The sequence below is a fragment of the Poecilia reticulata genome, chromosome 3 (assembly GCF_904066995.2).
Source record: "Poecilia reticulata chromosome 3, P_reticulata-male-v2, whole genome shotgun sequence".
Taxonomy (NCBI): Eukaryota; Metazoa; Chordata; class Actinopteri; order Cyprinodontiformes; family Poeciliidae; genus Poecilia; species Poecilia reticulata.
The window spans coordinates 9939824-9963573 of record NC_088832.1 but is presented as its reverse complement, the minus strand read 5'-3'; the positions used below and the strand labels follow the sequence as shown (position 1 = coordinate 9963573).

The 23750-nt window shown below is 40.4% G+C and overlaps 1 protein-coding gene across 1 annotated transcript in view; it reads left to right on the top strand.

Moving 5' to 3' along the window:
- The window catches only part of trip4 (thyroid hormone receptor interactor 4), an 83562-nt gene extending 70020 nt beyond the window's left edge, over positions 1–13542 (top strand). Inside the window, exon 13 of the mRNA XM_008404679.3 lies at positions 13329–13542. Within this exon, the coding sequence (XP_008402901.2) occupies positions 13329–13393 (65 nt within the window). The 3' untranslated portion in view covers positions 13394–13542. The remainder of the gene's footprint in view (positions 1–13328) is intronic.
- The last annotated feature ends 10208 nt before the right edge of the window (positions 13543–23750 follow it).

Below are 23750 nucleotides of genomic sequence, written 5' to 3'. Positions count from 1 at the left end.
TCTGTCACACGCTAGAGAGTGATTATGTTTAAAGGAATGTAGATTTAAAACACATCTGTCTACTGTTTGTACAAAGTTACTCAGGCACATAAATTTTTAGTTTTTCATTTCTAATGATTCTATAAAAAGGCCAGTCAGTCGAGGCTGTTTTCCCCCCCGAATCCCTCCAAGCGGATTTTGATTGCTTCTTTGCTAAAATCCTGGTAGAGAACCAAAGATGAAGGTGAACACTTAAGAGCTCACGTAAATTTCCTGTGCTGGAAGTTTATAAAACAGTTTGTTTTTTGGGGGTGGGGGGTTTCTGTGCCACTAGCAGCTTTTATTCACAGTTATCAGACAGGAAGTGGGCAGAGAGAGTGGGGAGGAAGAAACTTTGCAAAGGAATCAAACCCTGGGCAGCTGCCCTAACAAATAACATCCTCCATATATTGGACGCCCACTCTGCATTTATGTCTTGTGCAGCCTCAGCATCTCTTCCTATGTTTATGGTTCCGGCAAGATGCGACAGTTCATAAAAATGTAGATTCTTTCTTATGCGGGGTCTTGTTTTCAGCTGATTTCCAGCTGAATTACAATAAGAACCCGATGGCCCAGATGTTACAATCCACTTGAAAGGACAAATAATAAAACCATCTGTTTCTTTTCTCACCACATAAAACCTCTGCAGGATTCATCTCAAAGGGTTGCGCGAAGTGACGACAAGACCCAATGTGTTTGCTTTGAGATCTTCCTAAAGCTTTTGTTGTGAAATTTAAAACTATTTGCGAGATATGTGCGGATGGTTAAGAGAAATGTTACAGTATGTCAAGTGGTGCGTTTGGCGTGTCGTCGGGACCGTTAATCTCCATTCCTCTCTGCGACGAATCCTGAGCAGCTGCCGTGGCGTTGGAAATCTTTATAAGATGTTTGATAATCTGGAATGCCTAATCGTGTTTTAATGAATCACTTGTGGCTGCGGGGCAAACCTGCTCTCTCTCTTGTTGTGGCACATTAACAAAGGCGGTAACTGATAAAACCTTTTTGTTTAGTCATTGTAGGTTTTCCAGTTGCTGTGTCTGAACAGCCAGTGCTTTGGTTTCTTTGAAACGGTTTCTGTTTAACTCGGAGCAGTCTGCAACAGCAACAGTCTGGTATGAGCGATGCCATGACAAGGTAGGACATTGTAACACACGGCTGCCAGAGAAGCGATCCGTCTTCCTCTTTGTTTCTTTGACTTGTCGGTAGGTTAGCAAATTTCAACCTAAACTGTGGATGAAGTGGAAATTCTCAGCACTGCATCTGTCGTACAACACAGAACCACTAAATAAAATGGTATTCAGTACGACGAAAACACAAAAGTGAGGGAAAAGACAAGAATACAGAGTAAAATAGCTAGGTTAAATTAATGTAGCTTTGGTTCATTTCAAACCTTTGTCACAAGTTCAGCAAAGTTAATTAAATTCAGAACATGCAATTTTTCTATCTCACTATCAGCTGGTTATATTTGAAGTATCCATCTGCGCATGCGATTCTGAGCAAAATGAAGTGAAGGTTTTGCTTGGAAAAAACCCCCGCCAATTCCTCCTTTAAAAGGTATCCTTTCTGCAACCCAAATTGTACCTCTAAGTAACTCTTCAAACATTAAATAATGCATTTATTACTGCATGAGTTTCGCCTCGGGTAACTTCAAAGGCAGAAGCTCCAGTGAAATATGTGCAAATTCCTCAAACCCCCCAAAAAAACTGAACTTATTGGACTTTCTTAAGCTGACAGAACTAAGCTCCGAGCAGTTTTTGAAACATTCATCACTAATTTCCAGCGAACTAAACAGACCCAATAAGCTTTCAGTGTGCACGACTTCTTCTGACAGCCTATTTATGTCCAACGTTGTTTGGCTGACGGACGTTAAACTGTTCAAACACAAGCTGAGCTCTGCTGGTTGTCCACTTCCACAGGAAGTTAATCTGCTGTTGGCAAGTTCCTCATTATGTATGTTTGTAGTGGGAATGTGGGCCAGGAGGAAAAGCAGAGATTATTACAAGAGCAATGTGATCCCTAGAGAGGAGAGTCGTTTTTTAAGCCTGTTCTACTCAACATTGGCCTTATAGTGATGCAACTAGGCCTGTAAATGTAATATTTGCATCTGCTAATATAATTACTAAAGACATTTGTTTAGATTTATTTACAGTTGTGCAACAAATAGCCATCATTATCCGATTAATACAGTGTGTGACACTGTTCTTTAAATCACTGCAATCCACCACGCTTTTCACAGTGCTTAACTGGACTCCTTGCTTCCCCAGCATCTGTTCTTTCCATTTCCACCCCCTAGACGCAGCGGATCAAGCACCGTAAAACCAGTGCTGTCTCAGCAACAAGTGTTTGTTGAGAACCTTTGTCCGGGGTCACCCAAAAAAAATAAACAATTAAAAGGTTTTCAGGTCCATCTCTTCAAAAGTCCTGAGTTCATTTTTAGTTTAGACAAGATTTCTTTAGGAATAATGGGACATATTCTGGTGATATGAAGACATGGGTTTGCGGGGATGATGTGACACATAATGGGATTTGCGTAGATTAATTGTCTTGTTACAGTGCAGCTGTGGAGGAACGACCAGATGTTCAACAGAGGAGACAGTTGGAGTCGGAATGATGAAAGAGTCTTTTTAGGACAAGAAAAAAGAGCTTGCTAAAAAAAACATCCCTAGCTTGACAATGAAACTACTCCATTGGAGGAATGTTATTTGATTGATTCATGTGAGAAGACCAAATCATTAAATAAGGAAGAGGGTAAATAAGCATGAGAAGGTCAGAATCCTTCCAAAGTTGGGATGTTATGGACTAACTCATCCAGTTTATCCAAATTCACTTCTTCAACGTGCCTTCATTGTGTCTTAAAGTTATGGACGGATTAAGTGTGTTAGTGCAACGTTTACAGTTTTTTGTAAAAAGGAAACATTTTAAGTGAGGCTTGCTTGAATTGGAATCATATTTTCGACCAGAGCCCGGACAGATGGTCCAGGCTCTCCCTTCACCTCCACTCCAGATTTTAAATCGGTGCAAAACAGCTGGAGGCAAAAGCACTTTGGGGAATACAGAAACCTTTGTGCTCCATGTTAATGTAAAAAGCTGTCATTTTCAACTTTCCTCACACAACATTTAAATCTAAATCTTTAAAAGTCAACTTTTGCTTTTGTCATGGTAAGTTTCCTACTGCTTTCAGGCAATAACTGTGTAATTTAATTTATCGAGGACACATTCTACAATAAGATAATGATTTTTTAAGATACTTTTTACAAGCAACAAAAGGAACATGGACTATCCCTTTAGACATTACTAATTGACCCTACATTATATGTTTTAGCTGTAGGCAGGTATAACGGGCGTCATGTCCAACATGTGTCCATGTGTGTATGAAAATGTAAAAAAAAAAAAAAAAAAACTTTATTAAACCCAGAGGGAACTTAAAAGTTGTGACTCAAACTATACAATTTTCTTCAAAGAGTTGTTGTAGATATTGCAGACAGAAAGAGTCGCCTGTAGCAGTCTGTATCACAGTGGCTCTGAAGAAGCCTCTGACTGAGGGAAACTTTCTTTTAAAGCAGTCTAATGAAGAGGACATTCAGCGTTTTCCATAATTGTCGTGATTTTACAAAAAATCCTTCTTTGCGCCGTCGTCTCCAGATTTTCCACGGTAGTCCCCAGAACAGAACCAGCCTTCTTAATCAGCTTGTTTAAGTCGGCTAAACAAGCCGACTTAAAACGGCTTGTTTAGCTGTTTTAAGTCCCTGGATCTAATGATGGCAGAAGAGATTACACACTTCACCACAGACTGATAGAAGATGTGCAGGATCTTGGTTGCAAACCTTTAAGAACCTAAGCTTTCTCTAGAAGCACAGTCTGCCCTGTCTCCTCTTATAGACAGCTTTACCGTTGCAACTCCTGTCCAGTCTGCTCTCCAGGTGAACTCTGAAGTATTTAAACTCCTCCACCAACTCCACTGCTTCTCCCACGATGGAAATCGTGTTCGATCTAATCAGGTCTTCTTGCATTCAAGACAGAACATCCATTCTTTCTGCAATTATTCTAAGTTCCTATAAGTTAGCCTAGCGTGTTGTGGTTAACTAAAACACGCTAAAGTTGCAGCGTTGATTACTGTTTTTTTAACCGTGTGCTTACACATTTCGCTTTTTATTTAGCCGCAGTATAATTGTTAGCTCAAGAGAATGTTACAGTCTCTCACGCAGTTTTCTCTTTGCTTTGCCATAAAATATCAGTAGAAGCTAGCAAATATAATGCATAATGTTTGAACAACCGGTGTAGATCTCACCCTTCAAATAACGCCGTAAAATCTCACCGCGGTTGCAGATCAGTCCCTCGTTGGCTTGTCTCAAACACAACTAGACCAACTCTAATTGTGTTAGTACATGTATGGAGAAAGTTAATACAGGGCTGTTGTTCAAAGCTGTTATGCACACAGGTCCATTATTTATAGAGGTCAAATCCCAACCAGCATCTTCTGGGGATAGTTGTAATAGTCACATGCTCACATGTGTAACCACTGTATGAATACATATCAAAAACATGTAATTGTGATACTCGTGCCTTTCTTTCTTGACCGTTACACAACGTCTTAGCCACTACACGAGTTTAGCGTCTCAGCCTTGAAGATTTACGTCCGCTGTGGCCGTAAACAGCAGTGGGAGTATATCTAACTCTCCTAACGTATCATAAACTTGCAAAGCATGAACGCATGACGCAAATATAGTGTAGCTGTAGTGACCTGAAAATCTGGACTCGCATCATTTGTATTTGGGTTATTATGAATAAAGGCGCAAATTACTCTACTGTGAAAAGAGGAAAACTATCTTTATTACCACCCCTGATTAAGCCTGCAAGTGTTTACAGCACATTTTAATGAATTAAACATGAGGTGTTAAAAGGCCGGACCTTTAGGTCAGCCACAGCGCGCGAGCTTTTCATGCAATTTAGAAGAACATCCTAAGCTCAAAGTAACTTACTGTATCAACTAATACCAACGACAACAATAATGAGCTACTAAATACAAAACTCGCTCTACTTCCCAGCACTGCGTTTGCTGTCCCCGACTTGTCAGACTCTGGATTTCTGGAGAGTTGTGACAAACTGTCATGTGCGTGACTAAATCGGCTCAACGGTGCAGTGTTGGTTGGAGGAATCACTCAGCCGTTACAGCCCCTGAGTGTCTGTGGAAACAGCTCCAGGCAGGGAGGTTTGGACAGACCCAGGGATGGGAAGAGACTGTGTTCTCTGCAGCGGGAAGCACGGCTGATGTGTCTTCCTAACCTCTTGCAAACAGCATGCCAGCACAAGTCTCAAACAGCACCTCCTCTATCCACTTGTAAATTCACTGGCTCGGCAGCACAGGAAGGGAATTTAAATTAGGTGTGACTAACGGCAAGATGGGAATCCAGGCAGTTTCCCTCCCCTCTCGCTGTGCTCCCCTGGCTACTGGGGTTTTGTACACATCCACTTTCCTGCAGTGCTTGAGGCTGTCAGCTTGGTTTCACATTCAAAATGACTTCAGCTGGAGGTGCACAAGCTCGACCAGACGGAGAGGAGAAGATAAAAAGGCAACATCGCTGGGGTGAAGCGTCAAAAAGAAAGGGGAGGAAAGAAATGAAACCATCAGATTTGCACTTTTACCATATCTGCAGAAATCAAGAAAAAAAATTTTGTGGTGCTGCATTGATCTACCAATTAGAGCTGAATGTATAGCTAAAGCTAGATATGACTTCTTTTTTTAAGATTTCTCCTGCGGTCTACAACACACAATGATCTAATCAAGTGAAGCTCTCAACACTACACAAGCTTTGGAATATCTGATTTAACCTGTACTCATCTAAACACAAAACCACTCCAGTTCTCCTGTCTTAAGGACCAGCGCTGCACATGTCCAGCTGTAGAAACGTGAAAATCTCCAGGCATTAAATTGATCACTTTGCTCCTGGAAACGACCCATTAGTCTTCCACCTCACAAGAGGCGAGTCAATTGGGCAGTCTGTCTTTCAATTTAGCTCTGGACACATTCAGACTGAGCTTTTATTCTCTTTAGTCTGAATTTCAATTCAAGGATCCACCACTTAGCCTCGCTGCTGGGTTTTGAACTGTCACAGCAGAATTAGAGCTGCACTTTAAAAAATATTCAACTTTTGGTGTTTTCGCTCATGTCTTTAAAAATGTTAGTCAATTATATATTCATTTGAATCAATCTAAATGGTCATTTGAATTTTATTTTTTTAAAGTACCATAAATTCTAACACAAATCCGGAGTTGGTAGTTTAAATCAACAAACCACATCATATTGGGAATATTTCATAGAGATCTGTCAAAAAGATTGCTTGGCTATATTACCATATAAAAGATGCAGATGAGTTGATATATGCTGAAAAGTTCAAAGATTTCAGTTAACCAATACTCAACATATTCGTAAAGAATAGCAGTGGTCCATTAACGGTTCCCTGAGGAATCCCAGAGTGTTTCGCAGCACTTATTATAAGCAAGCTGTGTTTTGCTCATTTTTAAATAAAGATCTGCTTTAAAAACTTTTGTAAAACCTACAAAACTACGAGATGTCACTAATAGCAGGTGAAGAGATAACTCTGTTGATCAGCCGAACATAAACCATCCAAGTCATTTTGTTTTCTGACTCCACTTTTCATCTCTGACATATTCCAAATTAAAAGTCAATATCTTATAGAAGAGGTTTATGTTATACAACCAAAATGCCAAACACCATCTTCTAAGATATCTGAACTGAAGGTTCTTTGCCTGTCATGTACTTTCTTATAAAGCACATATTTGATTTTAGCTTTTTTTTTTTTTTTTTTTTTTTTTTGAATATTCCTCGACTCTGGCTCCCCGTTCAAACCACTGAATCCTGCCATTAAGTTAAGGTTTGAAAGAGCCCTTTTCACTTTGAGCTACTTCTTACTCTCGCCTCGGTTTCTTTGTGACAGACTCTGAGCTGGGTTTTTTTTTTTTTTTTTTTTTGTGGGAATCCATTGGGAATCACCGAAACAGATAGTTTTGAAGGCGTTACATTCAATCAGAGAGCTGCCGGGTGCTCCATTTTATCTCCCTTTTCTGTGTCACCATTTGTAGGCACGAAGCAATTTCCTCATGCCAGAGTGTGCCTTCACAAGGTGTGTTAACGTGCGGTTTAAAGTGCGTGCCGTATGCATAGCTGTTCCGGGTTTATTATTCAGGTGCGTTGGGATTGATGTGTGATTAAAAAAAAAAAAGATACAAAGGGAAAATAGGATTCATCCTTTTTTTCCATTTCTCAGTGCGTGGGCAGTCGCTCTTAGAGAGAAACAGCAACCAGCCAATTATTCCTCTGATTATTATTGCAAGGAGGCTGATGGACTGAGTGTTATTGATGTCGGGGAGGATGTCAGCGGACCTCTATTTCGTTCTAATAAATACTCTTTGCACTCCTGCCCCTGGATTTTCAAGGGATTATGCGCAGCCGCTTTCCATCTGCAGCGAACTGTGCTTTCCCATTATCTGTTACAGTAATAGTATGCGGGCAGTTATATTTGTTATTATGGGAAAAGACTATTTAAGTTTAGTGGACGTCTAAGTGTGTCTGTGTGGCTCGGCGTGTGTTTTTATGGTCTTGATGATGGAGCTGGCCCTCTGCAGACAACCTGTGCTTATTTTATGGCCTTCCATCCCCAGCTGCAGCGCGCGGGCAATAAACCTTCTCTCTAGCAATCTCCAAACAGTGCAGCAATCAATGGGAAATTATCTCAGCCAATCGATGGTCCTGCCTTTCTGTTTCTCTCTCTTTTTTGCCTCCACCAGCCGTGTCCTCCGTCGCTCCCCCGCTCTCATTCCCATCCCTCGTGTCTCCTTTTGTTTTTTGCTATCTCTCTGTCTTTTTTCCGTCCACTCCTTCACGCCTCGCCTTCTTCTTCTTCTTTAACTTACATTCCCCTGAAGCTCTTCTTGACTCCGCAGCACCTATTTTTGAAATGCAACAGCTCAGCAGCTCTGGAGCCATTAGCCAAAGTCGCTTTTTTTTTTTTTTTTTTTTTTCACAGGGAATATTTAACGTTTCTGGTCAGAGTCTCCTGGCAGCTATCTGCTTGCAAGACCCAGGGTTGGTCTCCTCCCGCTCGTTGTCCTCCGGTTGACAGCAAATAGTTGCTCAAAACCTTGTTATTGTTCTTCTCCTGTTTGCTGAGAGATACGTTTTAATGAGGGGAGATAACTGTCTGAAAGACGCTTCCTAAGCGGTTGCCTTTCATTTATCGGCAGAGCCGGTGCTGAGCTTCACTCTTTAGTAATACTGGTACCAGTTAATCAGTCGTGGGATCAGACGTGTCGCAGTTCCAGCTTTTCTTCTTCAGATCTGAACCCTGTCCTCCACAGGCGGAGTTTAAGCTGTTTTATTGTAGCGAAAGATCCCATAACCCTTAGTACGCTAAAGAGGTCATTCAAAGTTATGATTCTTCTTCAGGGAAAGATGTCGGCAACATTCAACTCTTTGGAAAGCTGGAAAAACATTTTTTTATCTGTTGTTTTGTTTTTTCATCTAGAAGCTTAAACCACTTCAACCATCTCTCACTTTTCACACGGTTCAGTTTCTCAGCTGTAGCTATAGACGGCTTTCTGCGGCTAATCTGCAGCAGACGGTTAGGCCACATTTCCAAAACGTGGTCGAGCTCAGCCAACAAGACTTCTTGTTTTTCGCCGCGTCCGGCACCTGGCGCTTTTATTTTTGGCATCACCTCACAAAGCTGAGGCAGTACTTGAAAGGGATGTGAAACAACAGCTGTATTGTCACACCAGCGCGTTGCAGAGATGTTGCTGCAGTCATCGGCGAGCAGCTGTCACCTTTCTAACACCTTTGTTTCCTGAGCAGGTCAAAGAGCACACTGCATCTTTCGCTTTCGCTTTCTTTCGATACATAAACGGTGTTCAAATGTTAGTTTGTGTCTAAAAAAGAAAATGAAGCAGGGGGGCGGGGGAAAAAGTGCAGATTGTCAGAAACTGCTAAACAATTAACTAACTTGTTGAAGACTAAAGCAATTAGTTATTTTTAATTACCAGGTGAACAAAGGGGTTTGTCAGTGACATCACTGGCTAAAATACCCACCAGGTTAAAATACAAAAAGACTGGCTAAAAACTTTAAATCAAATCTGTGTGTGGTTTGGTTTTTAGTTTTTCCATTTCAAAATAAAATACAAAAAAAAAATGTGGGTGTTTTTTTTTTTTTTTTTCAAAACCAAAGAGAGGGAAATTAAAACTTATAATGATAATAATAAAAAATGTGTATTGTTTTAATTTTTAAAGCAATGCTTTATTATTTGTGAGACCATGGCCTAAATTGCAACCACGTTACATTTTCACTTGGCTCTTCAGAAACAACTAAAGTTTCACCATCAGGTTTTGCCAATTCATTTACAATTGCGTATCAGTTTATTTCTCTTTGTAGTAAAGCATTGTGATGTATTAGAGAGAGATACCTGTTCCTAAAAGTCCTTCTAAATCAAGCCTTGCAAATAAATTTAACGTCACATTTGCTGAAGTCTTACAACTATTTTCGATTGATTGTGATTCTGATGTTCGTTTTTGCCCAGTCATCTGAATTATGTTGGATTACAAGCCCTGATCAAACCTAAATAACATGAGCAGCGTGCTGGTAAATATTATAGTTGTATTACCACATGAAGTAACTTTAGACTATAAGTAGACCATAAATTAGCTTAATGGCATGTATGAGACATCCTGTACAAATTGACTCGAGGTTGGCGCGAGACATCCTGTGGTAATGAAATCCTTCTTATTCTAGAAAAAGTTTCTTTTAAAAGATTCTAACTAAAAGAGGGCAAAGTAACAAAGCAGCCAAATGACCCGGTGCTGTTTTTCAGAATAATTGATGTCACCACTTTGTTGATAATGTTTGCTTTGTAACAATGGCCGCAGTTTAGAGTAACAGACATTTGACCTCGTTAATCTTTTAAAGTCCTGTAATCATGTATTGCATGTCCTCCAACGGGGTGAACAGGAAGTTTGCTGATGTCATGTTAAGACTATACCATAGCTTATTAATAACCATAATGCTGAAACAATAAAACAAAAAACAGAGCAATCCCCAGAAGCTGACAAAAGACTCGCTGTCTGTCTCTAGTGTCATCAAATGATTCATGCTTTCATGTAAGTAAATCTGGCCTTTCTCTTTCTAAGAACGAGTCTCTTAAACCGGCGAACATATTTACAACGCTCTACCTCTACATTAACACTTTGTTTGCAGAGCCAGTAGCTGTTCTTGAATTTTTACGCCTGGCTTTGCACTCATGAGCAGGGGGAGCTAACCACAGACTGAGTCCTCATTCCCTCCTCGCTTGCTTTGACTCCGATAATCAGCCTTTTTTCATTTTTGCCGATAACACGGCGTCTCACGGAAACGTCACCGTGTTATGACAAGAAGACAAAAATAAATAAATTACCGCAGCAAATTTCCCACAATATTGATTCTGGCTCTGGCTTCCCCCACCCTGTACAAAACACCCACAAGGAGAGCTGGAGAGGACAGAACCAGTTGGAGGAGTTCGACAATTAGCTTCCCAGAACAGAGAGAGCCTGCCTATGCTGGCACAACAACGTTCTGACTCGGGCTCTGCTGAGCACAACTGCCATCTCTGGGTTTTATGATACAATTATTGGGCTCTTACCATCTAATATTTATTTCCCCACACACACACACACACCCATTTAACAGACACGCTATAGTGGATCTGCTCCCTGGCCCTTGTCTGCTGAATGTTTCAAAAAGCATTTTAAACTTGGCGTGAAATTCTGCTAAGATGAATTTGTTATTAATGTAATCTTGGATAACCTCTTGGCAGCCTTTGCCAAATAGTAATAATAATAAAAATAAAAAATAAAAATCTGGAGAGGTTTCCACGCCGAAGCAACACTCGCTTCTGGCAGAACCGAGACACACTGACAGCCGTTCAAGACGGGCTTGGAAACGGTGAGCAAACAGCGCTTGTGCTAAACACCGTGTTTATGCCGCTGCTACCCACAGAGTTCAGCCATAACGTGACAGCATGAAAAAAGAGAGCACGAGTGACAACTGCAGCTCCTGCCTGTCACACTCGTCTCATTCTCATCCCTGCCTCCGACACGGGGGGGAGAGAAAACAGCCGGCTAATGCTGCGGTTTCACAAACGGGAGGCTTGTGTGAGGCGGTGAGACACGGGGTTATTATTTGCTCTGCAGTTAAGGACAAGGTCGACACGGGTTATCGGAATCCAGCAGGGGTTGTTCTGCAGAAAAGGACAAAAGCAGCGGCGCGTAGTTTGGGAGGATGAGCTCTAATGGAGAAATGAGATCAATACTGGGGATGCTGTATTGACAGAAAAAGGTTGCAGTTACGGTAGATTAGGAGGTCAGCTCTGGTCAGTGGCTTGCAGGGGCGTTTGTTGCTTTCATGGCCAGCAGCGTTTATATGAATAACAACATGCAGAAATCCTTCCTGAAGATGCACTCTTGACAGAAGTGCTCGGATATTTACATTCTGTGGACCGTCAGACAAAGTAATGATGAATGATTGATATTATAGAAACTAACATTTTCTTCTTTCACAGTTTTCAGCTATTTCTCCTGATTATTCAACTATAGATTAAACTGATCAGCTTCAACTCTGAACTAAAGCCAGTTGATTTGATAGTTTTGATCCAGTGGTGTTGCTGTTTTTTCCTTTTCCTCTGTATTTTTATTTTCAAAATCAGAAATTAGTGTTGGTGTTGGTATCCAAATGACCCGTTATCTGCATCTACAGAGCAACATTCCCAAATACTTTTCTTCATGTTATAACGACACTCTTTGCTAGATGTTAGTATAAGACATTTTTATGTTTTCTTGTGATAATATACAGTTACATACAGGTTCGATTCCCCACTTTTCACCTGCTCGCCAATTCGGCTCTTTGGCGACTTTTACTTCATAAAAGTGGCTTAACTTTAACCCTTCCTGTCATTGGATCACTACAATCTTAATGAATCATTAGATTGTAGTGATGTTTTGTGAAAGAATTAGTTTATTTCAACAAAAATATCAAAGGACATGCAAGCCTGAAGCCAGTTGGCATGACCAGTTTATTTGTGTGGTGTAGATGTAAATCTATTTGCACGCGTGTTGTGGGTGCGTCCTGAATGAATTCCTCAAAATCAGATTTTTGTCATAGCGTACATGCCAGGAGATGATACGTCTGAGGGCAGCTTCAAGAGACTTGGAATGTTTAACAAAATGTTTAAGAAATGAGAGTTGTGCATTCACCAGCTTCTGAAACCTTAGACTTTCATCCAGCATCAATGCATATAAAGTATTTGCGGTTGCTAGCATCACACAACACATAATTAGCTAGTTATGGTTTGTCACTAAGAACTTTATTAGTTGAATTTTGACCAAGTGTAATAGACGTCAACTCAAGCGTATAACTTTCATTTGGAATCACTGCAAGAAAACAAAAGTTCTTCAAAATATCCATGAATGCAAAATCCAATGTCTTAATTTGAATTCTGTATGAATTAATGAATTTATAAATGAGTAAATAAAAGATGGAGAACATTTCTGTAGCATCACTGTAAACTATCCCCACCAAAACAGACACTAGGAGCTTTGAACAGTCTAGTTTCAAAATACTGGCGTTCCACAGGGATCTATGTTGGTCCTGAGTAAATTCTTTGAACATAAATACAAATATGTCTATTCTTCAATCCATATTTGCATGTCTTTTTATGCTGATGACACTGTTTCCTATATATTTTTTTTATCCAATGTCTAGATTTTCACAAATACATTATGTTGATGACATCAAGACTGTTATAATCATCTTAATTGTCTTTCATAAAACATTTTATTTCCTCTGTTCTAAGACATTACAATAGTAATAACTGCATTAAAAACCTTCCCTTCAGTGATACAGGCCTGGTGTATTTGGCCGAGTTGTCAAACTTAACTTGAAGACGTAGCATTTAGCCGTTTCGTTGCATCTCGGGTTTTTGTTGCATTTAATGCTCCTGTAATTAAACCTCTGAAACCACGTCTTGTTTTGCTGCCAACAAAAGCTATTTTCCCCGTCTCCTCTGTTGAATAAAAGGTCTCATTGGTCTTTTCCTTCATCATCTCGATGTCTCTGTGCATCAACCCGAGGCCGCCTGTAATCAGCAGCCCTTGAGCTCTCAGAAAGGTCATTCTGTCCCTTTGATGGTGTTTTGATTCATCCCTTCCTCTTCTCTCTCCTCCCACCCTTCCTCTACTCCACCACCCCCTCTGCTCCCCCTCTTTCTTGCAGGGAAGCTGGAGAGCCACTATCACCAGGGTGCCAAGAAGGGGCTGGTCCCATCAGCTGCAGTGTGACACTAGAGGAAAGGCTCTTTGCTCACATGGCACATTCACATTTTCTGGTCTCAATCTGGACTGGAGTTTATGACCAATGCTGTTTGAGTCTTTGATTCTGATGTCTTGTATTTGCAGCAATCCAATAAAAGTTTGATTATTATTGTAAATGACTATTTCTTTTGCAAAACCCACACAGATTAAAATAGCAGTTCAAGCAGAGCCTAAACGGCTACTAGAGAAATGCAGCTCGACTTCCTTCGCTAGACGCTGGCCTGTCATTACTCGTCTTTCACTTAGGGCCACATTTACACGAACAATAGCACTTTGTTAAAAAAGCACAGCCTTGTCATTAGTTTCAATGAAACCATTTGATTACAGCAGCGAAGGTGGAGGGGAGGGGGGTCGATGCCAAAGGCGACAACCAACAAGGGAAGCAAGAATGCAGACGATGGTTAACTCTGACTGAACACCGCAATCAGTCATCCTCAATCAACATCCGTTTATTTCTTTTTTCTTTTTTGAATTTCGTTTTCAGCTCGAAATGGTAGTGAGGAGGATGAAGAAGTACCCACTGAGAGTTGTTGGTTCCGATAAACCCTCCATTTGGGATTTACCTTCGATGGAATTCGATCCTCCTTCCGAGTGCGTGTCGCAACATGCCGGAGCGGAGGACAACGCTTGGACTCATGGATATTTTCAGCCTAAACAACATGCGTTATCTTTCCTGGGTGTGTCCTTCCTGCTCATCTCCACAGAGCTTCAAACCCGTTTTCCACAACAAACTCCGTAAATCAGTCGGTGCTGCATGTTGATGGTCTACGTTATTGATCATTTCAGAAAATGTCAACAGCGTTCTTAACACCCAGCGTTCATAGCTCTTGTTGTTGTAGCTGATTGCGTAGTTCCAGTCTGTCACTTCAGCGTGTTAAACTGAGTACAAATGGACTTGGGAAACACAGCCCACATGTGGGTTCAGTCTGCAAGGCCCACTGAGACCGAAGATCGCAGCAGTGATAGAGAAGGTTAAACTATGCAGCGCATGCTATTAAGTGTGTGTAATAGAATGTTGGAAAATGTTGCCAAACATACAGTTTGTGAGTCACCTCTGCTCAGAACGAGGCAGGGCAGAAAACACAAAGATGTGGTTGATGATAAAGAAGTTCAGACTGTAAGGAGAAAAGACTAGAAGACACCAATCCATTTGCATTCTTTCCTGGTGTGTTTTTCATAAAGCAAAAGTCAAGAAAAGATTGGACATGGACACATCCTGAATGGAAACACAGCATAATCAACCAGTCACGGTTGGACTTCAACTTGTTCCCCGTAAATCGAAACAAACCTACAAATTGTTTTCTTTGAAGCAAACTTGAGATAAAACTGTCACTGTATAATTCAGCTTTTGAGGGGGGAGAAAAAAAATCTTCCTCAGATGAATCCTTTCTAAAGCTCTACTAACTATATGTCCTTAAGAGGATTTCTCAGGAGACGACATACGTTGATGGGTGTGTTCTGGTTTCATTTTTAATGCAGACTGGAATGTGGACATGACTTAACAAGGTTGAGTCAAAATTCTTTCATAGTACCTGCATAGACTAAAGGGTTTCACTGTCAGTCTGTTTCTCTTTGGGCTTTTTTAGGTTGTTGGAGGGCAATAAAAGTGAATTTCATAGTTTAATCGTTTTTTTGGAGGGGGTTGCTAAATGTGGGCATTTACATTATATCAAGTTAACTGCCTGAGAGTTTCTTCTTGTATTGAATGGACATGTAGGTTAAAGTATGACCCAAAAATCATTAATGGTGAGGACAAACTGATTGGCACTCACTGTCAGCAGCATTTAAAACTCTAAATTGCTAAATTAATGTCAATTTTAGCTTCTTAGCTTAGGACAAAGCACACTTTTCTAGAAAATATTAATAGGAAGTTGAGTGGATGCTGGTTAGGGCTTACATTTTTCCCCGTTTGTGTTTACGCATCCTGTTTGTAACCATAAATGTCGCTCAGGAGGATTTATAAACACAGATATGAAACCTCAAATCTGGATCATCTTTGCAGTTTAAACACAGGTCTGACACCATAAATATAACACTTGTTTGCAGTTTACAAACAGTGATCTGACACGCAAATGTGACACGTGTTTTTAGCTTATAAAACAGATCTAAAACCCTCCAGTGAAACACATATTTACAATTTAGAAACGCAGATTTGAAACCCCAAATTCAACACCGATTTGCACTTCATAAACACAAATGAGGAGTACCTGTTGGGATTGTAATTAGTATTCACTAGTAATGGCTATTGTAATAAATAGCATTAACATCAGATTGTTCATACAACGCTTTTGTTTCCAGGGATAACAGAACAAATAATGTGATTTCTATAGATGAGCTGCCACCCTTCACTATAGTCACATGTACACTTTAACTGGAAGAAAGAAAATTATGTGTTTCCAACTTGGCCTTTAGGCTCGATATTAACTGGTTTATTTGTTGTTGTTTTAAATGGAACCAGTTGAAATCAAGCTTAGCCCCAGTCCTAGATTAGCACTTGAACAGACTTGGTAGAAATATCAAGTAATATTCCTAGAAACTACAATAACTCCTGGCTAAAGAACCATCATTACATAAAAAAGAAGTAGTCTATAGTTGGAGTACAGCCTTTTGAAGTAACTCCCCTCCAAATACTAAAATAAAAATGCTACGGCTACAATATTCACTTCAAATAATTAAAAAAATAGTCACAGTTTTACATAAAAATGATCTTGGAGTCCACTGTTGCTGCTATCAATGAAGTGTTTTAATTACATATTCAGCAGCTATGTCAAGAGTTTACACACTCTGCTGTATTGGCTCCTTGACTTCTGCTGTGACAGGCTGTTCCTGACATATTTCATGCACAATGTAATTTTATGTTTTCACTTGTTTCTGCATTGTGTGTGTGTGTGTGTGTGTGTGTGTGTGTGTGTGTGTGTGTGTGTGTGTGTGTGTGTGTGTGTGTGTGTGTGTGTGTATTCCTCTCAAATGTGTTGAATGGCTCCTTGACTAAGCTGTTTCAAGCCCAAGGGTGTGTTTCACCACGGTTTGAAAAGCATAGCGTGATTCACCAACACACTCTCTCTCTCTTTCTCTCTCTCTTTCTCTCTCTCACACACACACACGACGGGTTGTTATGTTTTTTTTGCCAGTGCCTGGCATTGTGATTCGCTGTTGATTAGCTTAGATTTAGTCTTGTTTGAGTTGCAGATTAGCCACAACTCTGTGCTCCGCTCCATTCAGGCTGAGGACGTGTAATTGTACCAGCCCTCCCAGTAATCTCCCAGCCAGAGAATGTAAGAGGTCTCCTTTGTAAAGATCTTCAATAGAAGGTGTTTTTTTTTGTCAGAGAGGTTGCCCAAGAATTGAGTGAACTGAGCCTCTAGTGAATTAGTGATGACAGCTACTTGCCCTGTGGGTGGCCTTTTTTTTTTTTTCTTTTTTTTTTCCCTTCTTCGTCGTCTTCTGTTTTCCTGTCTTCCAGATCGGCTGCATTTCTCCGGATGGGAACAGACATCCAAGTTCACATAAACAAGGGCTGTTTGCTGTTACGCCGAACAATTAAGCACATGCAGTTTTTACTAAGCCTCTTTAGATAAACACCGTGAGATCATGTGCTGTTGGTTTTTCTTGTACAAAAGATGATGTGATGTGCTTGAATGGAGCAAAGGCTCACTGTGAACCTTTTAAATTGGAAAAAGACCCGAACTACAATGAACTCATTGATAAAATGGTTGCAGCGTTCATTCAGTTCACATGTGCGTATTATACTTCATTGGATGGAAAGATGGTTAGGAGGGTTTGTTTTTTTTTAAAGCATGTACAAAACAAATTATGTCAAAGAGTCAATTGGGGCCACCTACAGCACTTACTGCCTAGTAAGCAGTGGGCTACTACTGAATCTTTTGGAAAGACATTGCATTAAGAGTCAGCCTTGTTATTTAAGCTAAACCTATACAGGCTGCATTTGTATTCGTCTTCCAAGCTCTCATTTTCACATCCATAGCTGTGCAGTAGTTGTTTCCTAAGCCTGGTTTATGCTCGACACGTCTGAGTGGACCGAATTTTCCACACTGTGCGCCTCTAAAATGTTGCAGCTACGCAGGCAGTTCTGTGCAGAAAAAAAATGGAGGAGGAAAGAGACAAACACTCGCAAAGAGAAACATTTTTAAAATTGCGCCCACACACACGCACACACACACGTACACGTATGTGTGCGTGTGTGCGTGCGTGCGCGCATGCGTATGTATGTATGTATGTATGCATGTATGTATGTAATTTTTTTTCATTTATTTTTTTTACTTCTAAACATATGCCGTAGTGTTGTACACTTGCCATATGCGCCCTGACATGCTCCCTAGAGTCTAGCAGGAAAAGCGCTTTGCTTTTCAGATTAATGATCAAATTTAAATATTGTAAATGTGGAATCCCTCAAGGCTCAGTATTGGGACCTTTTTATATAATACAGTTGATGAAACAGTTAAGCTCCACAAGCAGATCAGGTTATATGTAAATTGGAATTAAAAAATATATATATTTTTGGTAACTACAAAGCGAAACCCTGGTTGATTACTGTGTTTCATTAGAAAGGGAATTGGAGTTTCCCTTGAGTTATTGGAAATCTGATAGCGACTACCTAAAATGACAATGGGAAGAAGCAACAAGAATTTGATACGATGTAGTTGCAAACAGAAATACCAACAGTCTTTTTTCTAAGTATCATGTTGAAATTTAAGAACATGGCGCATTTAAAAATGCTTTTCATTTCTATCGTCTTATTTTCTCTTTGCTCCCTTTCTACTGGTGTATCTTTTTCACTTCAATTTTGTTACGTTGATTTTATGAATTTGAGAAATATTCAAAACTAAACTGAACTGATTGGCAATGTTACAATTACTTAAAGAAAATGATCAATGTTGGGATATTTTGTGTTTTTTTAATTTACATCATTATGCAATGTTCTCTTTTTAGCAGTTTGTCTGCCCTCTGACCCTTGCAAGGGGGGGAAATCTGGAGTATAGCTGGTGCTCCTCTGCATCAGAATGAGTCAGCCGAGGTAGTTCAGGCATATGATCCGATATTGGAGACTCCCATTGGTTTCCTGTCACCTCCCACTGGGGGACTCACAACTCCCGGGACAGAATCAAAGTAAATATTCCTTCTGGCGTGAGGACATCTCAAGATTTCCAAAAACTTGAGCCCGAGAGTGTATTATGTAAGTTATGCCTTCTAAGTCTGGACCTGGATACAGCTCTGAATATCAATCTTCTGAAGCAATATTTCTGCAGTTAAGAAAAATGTAGATGTTTGGTAAATGCTAATAGCTTAGCTCTTAAAAAGGATGAGGATACAAATACCAAAAATCACAAAAATATCAGTTGTGGCTTGATTTCATTGATTTTTTTTTTTTTTTTGCTGCCATTTTCACACATTTCCTGTTTGTGTTATATTTTACACAACAGCACACTTTTTCTAAAGTCTGCTGTCAATATTTTAAATTTTTTATTTTGTATTTCATCCACCTCTCTCATCTATTTTGAGGCTCAATCTCCTCCATCACACAGCAACCACTGCTGCCAAGGAGAGAACTAATCGGAGTCGATGAAGCAACGGAACAAGCGCGCTGTCGTCCAATTGCGAGCGCCACCTGTTTCTGGAGCAAAAAGCTCCTGCTGAAATTCCTGTCACCATCCAATGTTCATCCACTTAGCCCAGGCTTTAAACTCAATCAGACGCAAAAGGAAAAGAAAAAAAAAACGTGGGGTAATGTGGTAATTCATCGTTTTGGGCCCAAAAAGATGCCCAGCTGAATTTCCTGATTGAAATAAAATGTAATTGACTCCAGCCCCAACAGTGTGCCCTCCTCCACCCGTCAAGCCAAGTTTCCAGTTGTAGAAGCAGCGGGACCTTTGTGTGCTTGCTGAGAGACTGATTGGTCTGAGGCCACGGGGTCCCCATCCCCCCATCCTCACACGCCTGCAAGAAGAATTAGGCTTTGGAGCACTTAGGAGAGGTGGTGGCAGGCTGGGGAACAATACAACCTTGGAGCAGCTTATGGCTCATCCATCTCATAATCCGTCACAGAGGGCCGCCTGTCGAGCCGGGGTGGTGGCACAAAGGAAATATTTTGGGAAGGACGTCGTCAATATTTGCTCGTCGAAGACAATTTGACAGCAGGATTAAACGCAGAAGAGCCTCCGTAAGAGTTTCGCGACGTTCAAAGAGTTTCCGACGGCACGCGGTGTCTCTCGGAGACAACGGGACTTTGAGATTAATTAAAGGGGGGTGGTGTTTTAGGGAGCCAGCAGCGGAGTTCAGCTAAACAGACGGAGGAACGCTTTGATTTGCTCTGCCAGTGTTATGCAGCTTCAAAAAAAAAGCAAACACAATAATTAGAGAGTTTATGTTTAGTTTTTGGCTGAATCATATGTTTGGAGATGGCAAGGCTGGCCATTTAAAACTTCCAGTCATGGAGAAAACTGAGGTCAAGGGTCTTTGTGATTAAGGACAAGATAGGGATGACGAAAAGTTATACTGCATTTAGTATTCAAAAGTAGTATACCTTTGAATACCAAATGTATTCAAATCTAACCTAAAACAGATAACAGATCAAATAATGTCAATGTATACAATAAAGCCATGTGTTAGAAACAGATTATACCCCTTAACTTACACAGCCCCCATTAACAGCAGTAACTTTAAGTGTGTGTTTCTCTGTGTTGGTCTTTCTTTGTGACTTTGCTTCAGTTCGTTGAGTTCTGCTGGCATTTATTTATTCATGTCTTCCTTAAAGGGGCAGTATTATGAAAAATCAACTTTTTTTAACTTTACATCAAGTTATTAAGTTATTCCCCGCGTCAGAAACATACCCAGAGTGTTGCCTTGATTCTTTCATGCATGTTCGAGAAATCCTTTAATCTCCCGTGGCAACCACTCAGCTGTGCAAAATGCCTGGTTGGACCTAGCACCGTCTCCAAGGACGTAGCTCCTCCTCGAAGCTGCAGTTTTCCACCGCCCCACTCAGCTCCTTCAGACTAGCCTGCAGTAATCAGCAAACTGGTGGAGCTGCGCCTCTGCTGAGATTGCTATCCCAGCTTCTACTCAGTGATGCGCTGGTAAAGACGTTGTCAAAGGGTTAATAGAGGAGCCATGTTGTGATGTGATCCAGTTCAGTTTTGGCCAGGCTTTAGCAAATGGAAAGGTGAAGTCTGATTTGACTCTAGAGTACCTTGGTAAACAGAGCAGGTCCTGGTGAATTCAGTAACTTCGTGACGTAAAACAAACCCAAACCATCACACCTGTTTGACCTTGGACTTATTTTGGCTTTCTTCATGTACATATTTGTTTTTTCACAGAAGAAGAATGGTCTTGGTCTTAAAAAACGATGGAAGGCCTTCTCCAGGCTGGAGGCGTCTGGGCTGTAGAGTAGCTTTGGTCCGATTTGTTCTCATGAGCAACTTGGATGTTGGAATGAAGAGAAATAACATAAATTCTCAACTACGACTCTGCTGCTGCTCGTTGCTCTGTTCACAGCTTCAGAGCGAACACATGAGAACGTTAGAGATAAGTCTCAGGTCAAAGTCTGAAAGGCGAACACACAGGGAGAGCCGAGCTGCGAAGGTCAGAGAGTGTACTCTGTTCAGGAAGAGCTACTCTTACTCTTGAGGAAAAGCTAATTCAAGATCTACAACTTACACAAATAAACGTGATTAGATGAAAATCCATCCAAACAGAAGAACACTATTCATTTAAAACAAACAAAAAAAAACCTGCTGACTTCTAGTGGTCCTCAAAAAGCAGAGCAGATGTTTAGATTCAATTAAAATCGGATTCTCCATCATGAATGTCTTTCATTTGCTTTCATTCCTCAAGATCCACTGCTAAGTGATTGGTTCAACCTTTGACCTTTTGACTTGGTGAATGGTGGACTGTATCTTACAACACAAAAGCGTCGGAAAGACTTTTCAGATTATGGCCGCGTCAATTTTTCCAACAGAGAAAAAAAAAAAACACAGACTCAATCTAAAAACAAAAAAATAGAACCTCACGTAAAACATCCCAAGAAAGCTTCTCAGCTTTTCCACACAAATCCAGCTCCTCTGGGAATCCGTCCTCAAAGCCTCTCTTGTCGGGAGACGTAAATATCAAAATATATTGTTTTGTCAAGCTTCAAATATGTAAAATAGTCCCTTGGAGGCTTCTGTTTTCTCAGGAAGCCGGCGCTGCAGAGGCTGCGTAACGTGATTACCCGGGATTAACTTTTGCACGTCGCTACGTGATAGACATTAAATGCAGACCTGATTTCGCCACAGGCTTACAAACGTGTTCTTATCCTGTGACAATTCAATCAAAAAACAAAAAAAGAGAGAAGAAAGAAAAGAAAATGCAGATTTCCAACAAAACCTGGAGATACCTAGAACCAAAGAGAGTTACACCCACTAAACTCAGAATGAAACATTTGTTCAAGGCATCTCATGTGTAAAGAAATGTCTTCCTGCACACACCCTATGACTGTGGCATGATTGCCGTTTGACTAATTGGGTCAAAATCCAGGTTTTGTCCCAAATAAGACGAATTTAGCACATGCAGTAAAAGATGTCACGGCTTTCATGTTTGATCTAATTTTGATGAGAGGAGGGAGTCAGATCATGAGAAGCGAGAACATCTTTAACAAAATGTGAAACTCCTGTTCCTGAAATGTGAAATATTTGCTGCTGCTAATCTCCTGTAAATCTTTGTAAAAGTTCCAGAAATAAACTTTCCTTTAAGCAAATAACAGTAAGTGAGACTGGCTGTCCTTTTTCTTTTCAGGTTGCCTTACTTGTTTGTTACCAATTCTTTCCATGTCACCTTATAACCACAAACTCCTCGTGTATTTAATCTGGGTTTTATGAGAGATCACCAGAAAGTACAGCATTGATGGTGAAATGGAAGGGAAAACTATACATCATTTTAAAAAACTAAGAAATGATTACTTTATTCTGATACTGTTAAGTAAATCCCAGAGTAACAAACCGTCTTAAGAAGCTGCTGAATTTATAAATGGAAGCCAGCTGTTCTGCTTCTGCCCTCAAAGGTTTGTTAATAAAAATTAGAAGAAAAAGAAACAACCCAAAACCCAGCAGCATAAAGAACAAGGAAAATGGCAAAGTAAATACGGTGAACTTTGAAAATTTCATTACGTTCTCGTACTTCAAACTCTTTAGTTTTTTTTGTAATAAAATTTTAATGTTTGATTTTATTATTTTGCTTTGTTTGTTGTTAAAGAGAATTATGTTCTTTGTGCATGTTAGGTCTTCTATTATAGTCATTCTTTTCATGTCAGCCGGTGGGACAGACGTTGCTAATTAGCTGCAGTGTTCTGCATTCGCTGATGCAGAGCTCTCATCCCTGTATAAATGAGCTAATACATGAAAGATTTATAATAATATAACAACAACAAAAAAAGGCTCTCTGACCAGATGAAGCTAAAATGTAACTTTTCTTTAGTGTTCATGCAAGCTGGTGTGTACCATAAAACATGGTGGTGGCAGCATCATGCAACAAAGATGCTCATCTTCCACAGGGACAGAGAGAAAGGAGTCAGAGGTGATTAGGAGCGATTGACCTTCCAGCAGGAACTATGCTAAACCGATCTAACATGGATGGTTTAGATCAAGGGCCACCTGCTGCAAACACCTGAATAAAGCGAATGGCTTATTAATTAAAGTTTGCAGAACTTTAATTAATAAAGTTCTGCAAACCGAGTGCCGCAACTTGCGTTGCGGCACTCGGAGTTGCCGCAACGCAAGTTCCCCAATTCTAAAACGGGAGGTTGCAATAAAATGGCCGGATGTTTAGAAACAGGCAGACTGAAAACGTCTTAATGTGAGGTTGCTGAAATCTTCAATGCTGATAGTATCTACATCCTGTGTTTAGCCACCTTCCAGGGCTAAAATAAATCATAAAAACCAGCAAGGAAGTAGCAAAAATCTCGTTACCTTGTTAACAAGTTGCGGAGAAAATGATTTAGCCTAGGTCATTCATTGTCCTTTGTAGCAGCTATGTGAGTGAAACTGTTTTATAGCTGCGCGTTATTAAGGGCGTGACCTTGTTGAATGACAGGTGACTGACGGTATTTGGTGTCATAATTATTACTTACCTGTCACCGCTGGCAAGATGGCAACACAGGGACTCGTTTATGAGTTTGGAAAAAAAAAAAAAGCAAAACGAAGAGCGAGCTCGTATGAACTGACTCACATATTTTGATGTTTGTATGCAGCAAACGAAAACCTGGTACTGTGACGATGTTCAGCTGAAGAAGACGAGGCATAATTGAAGCTGTTAAAGTTTACTTTCGAGGGCG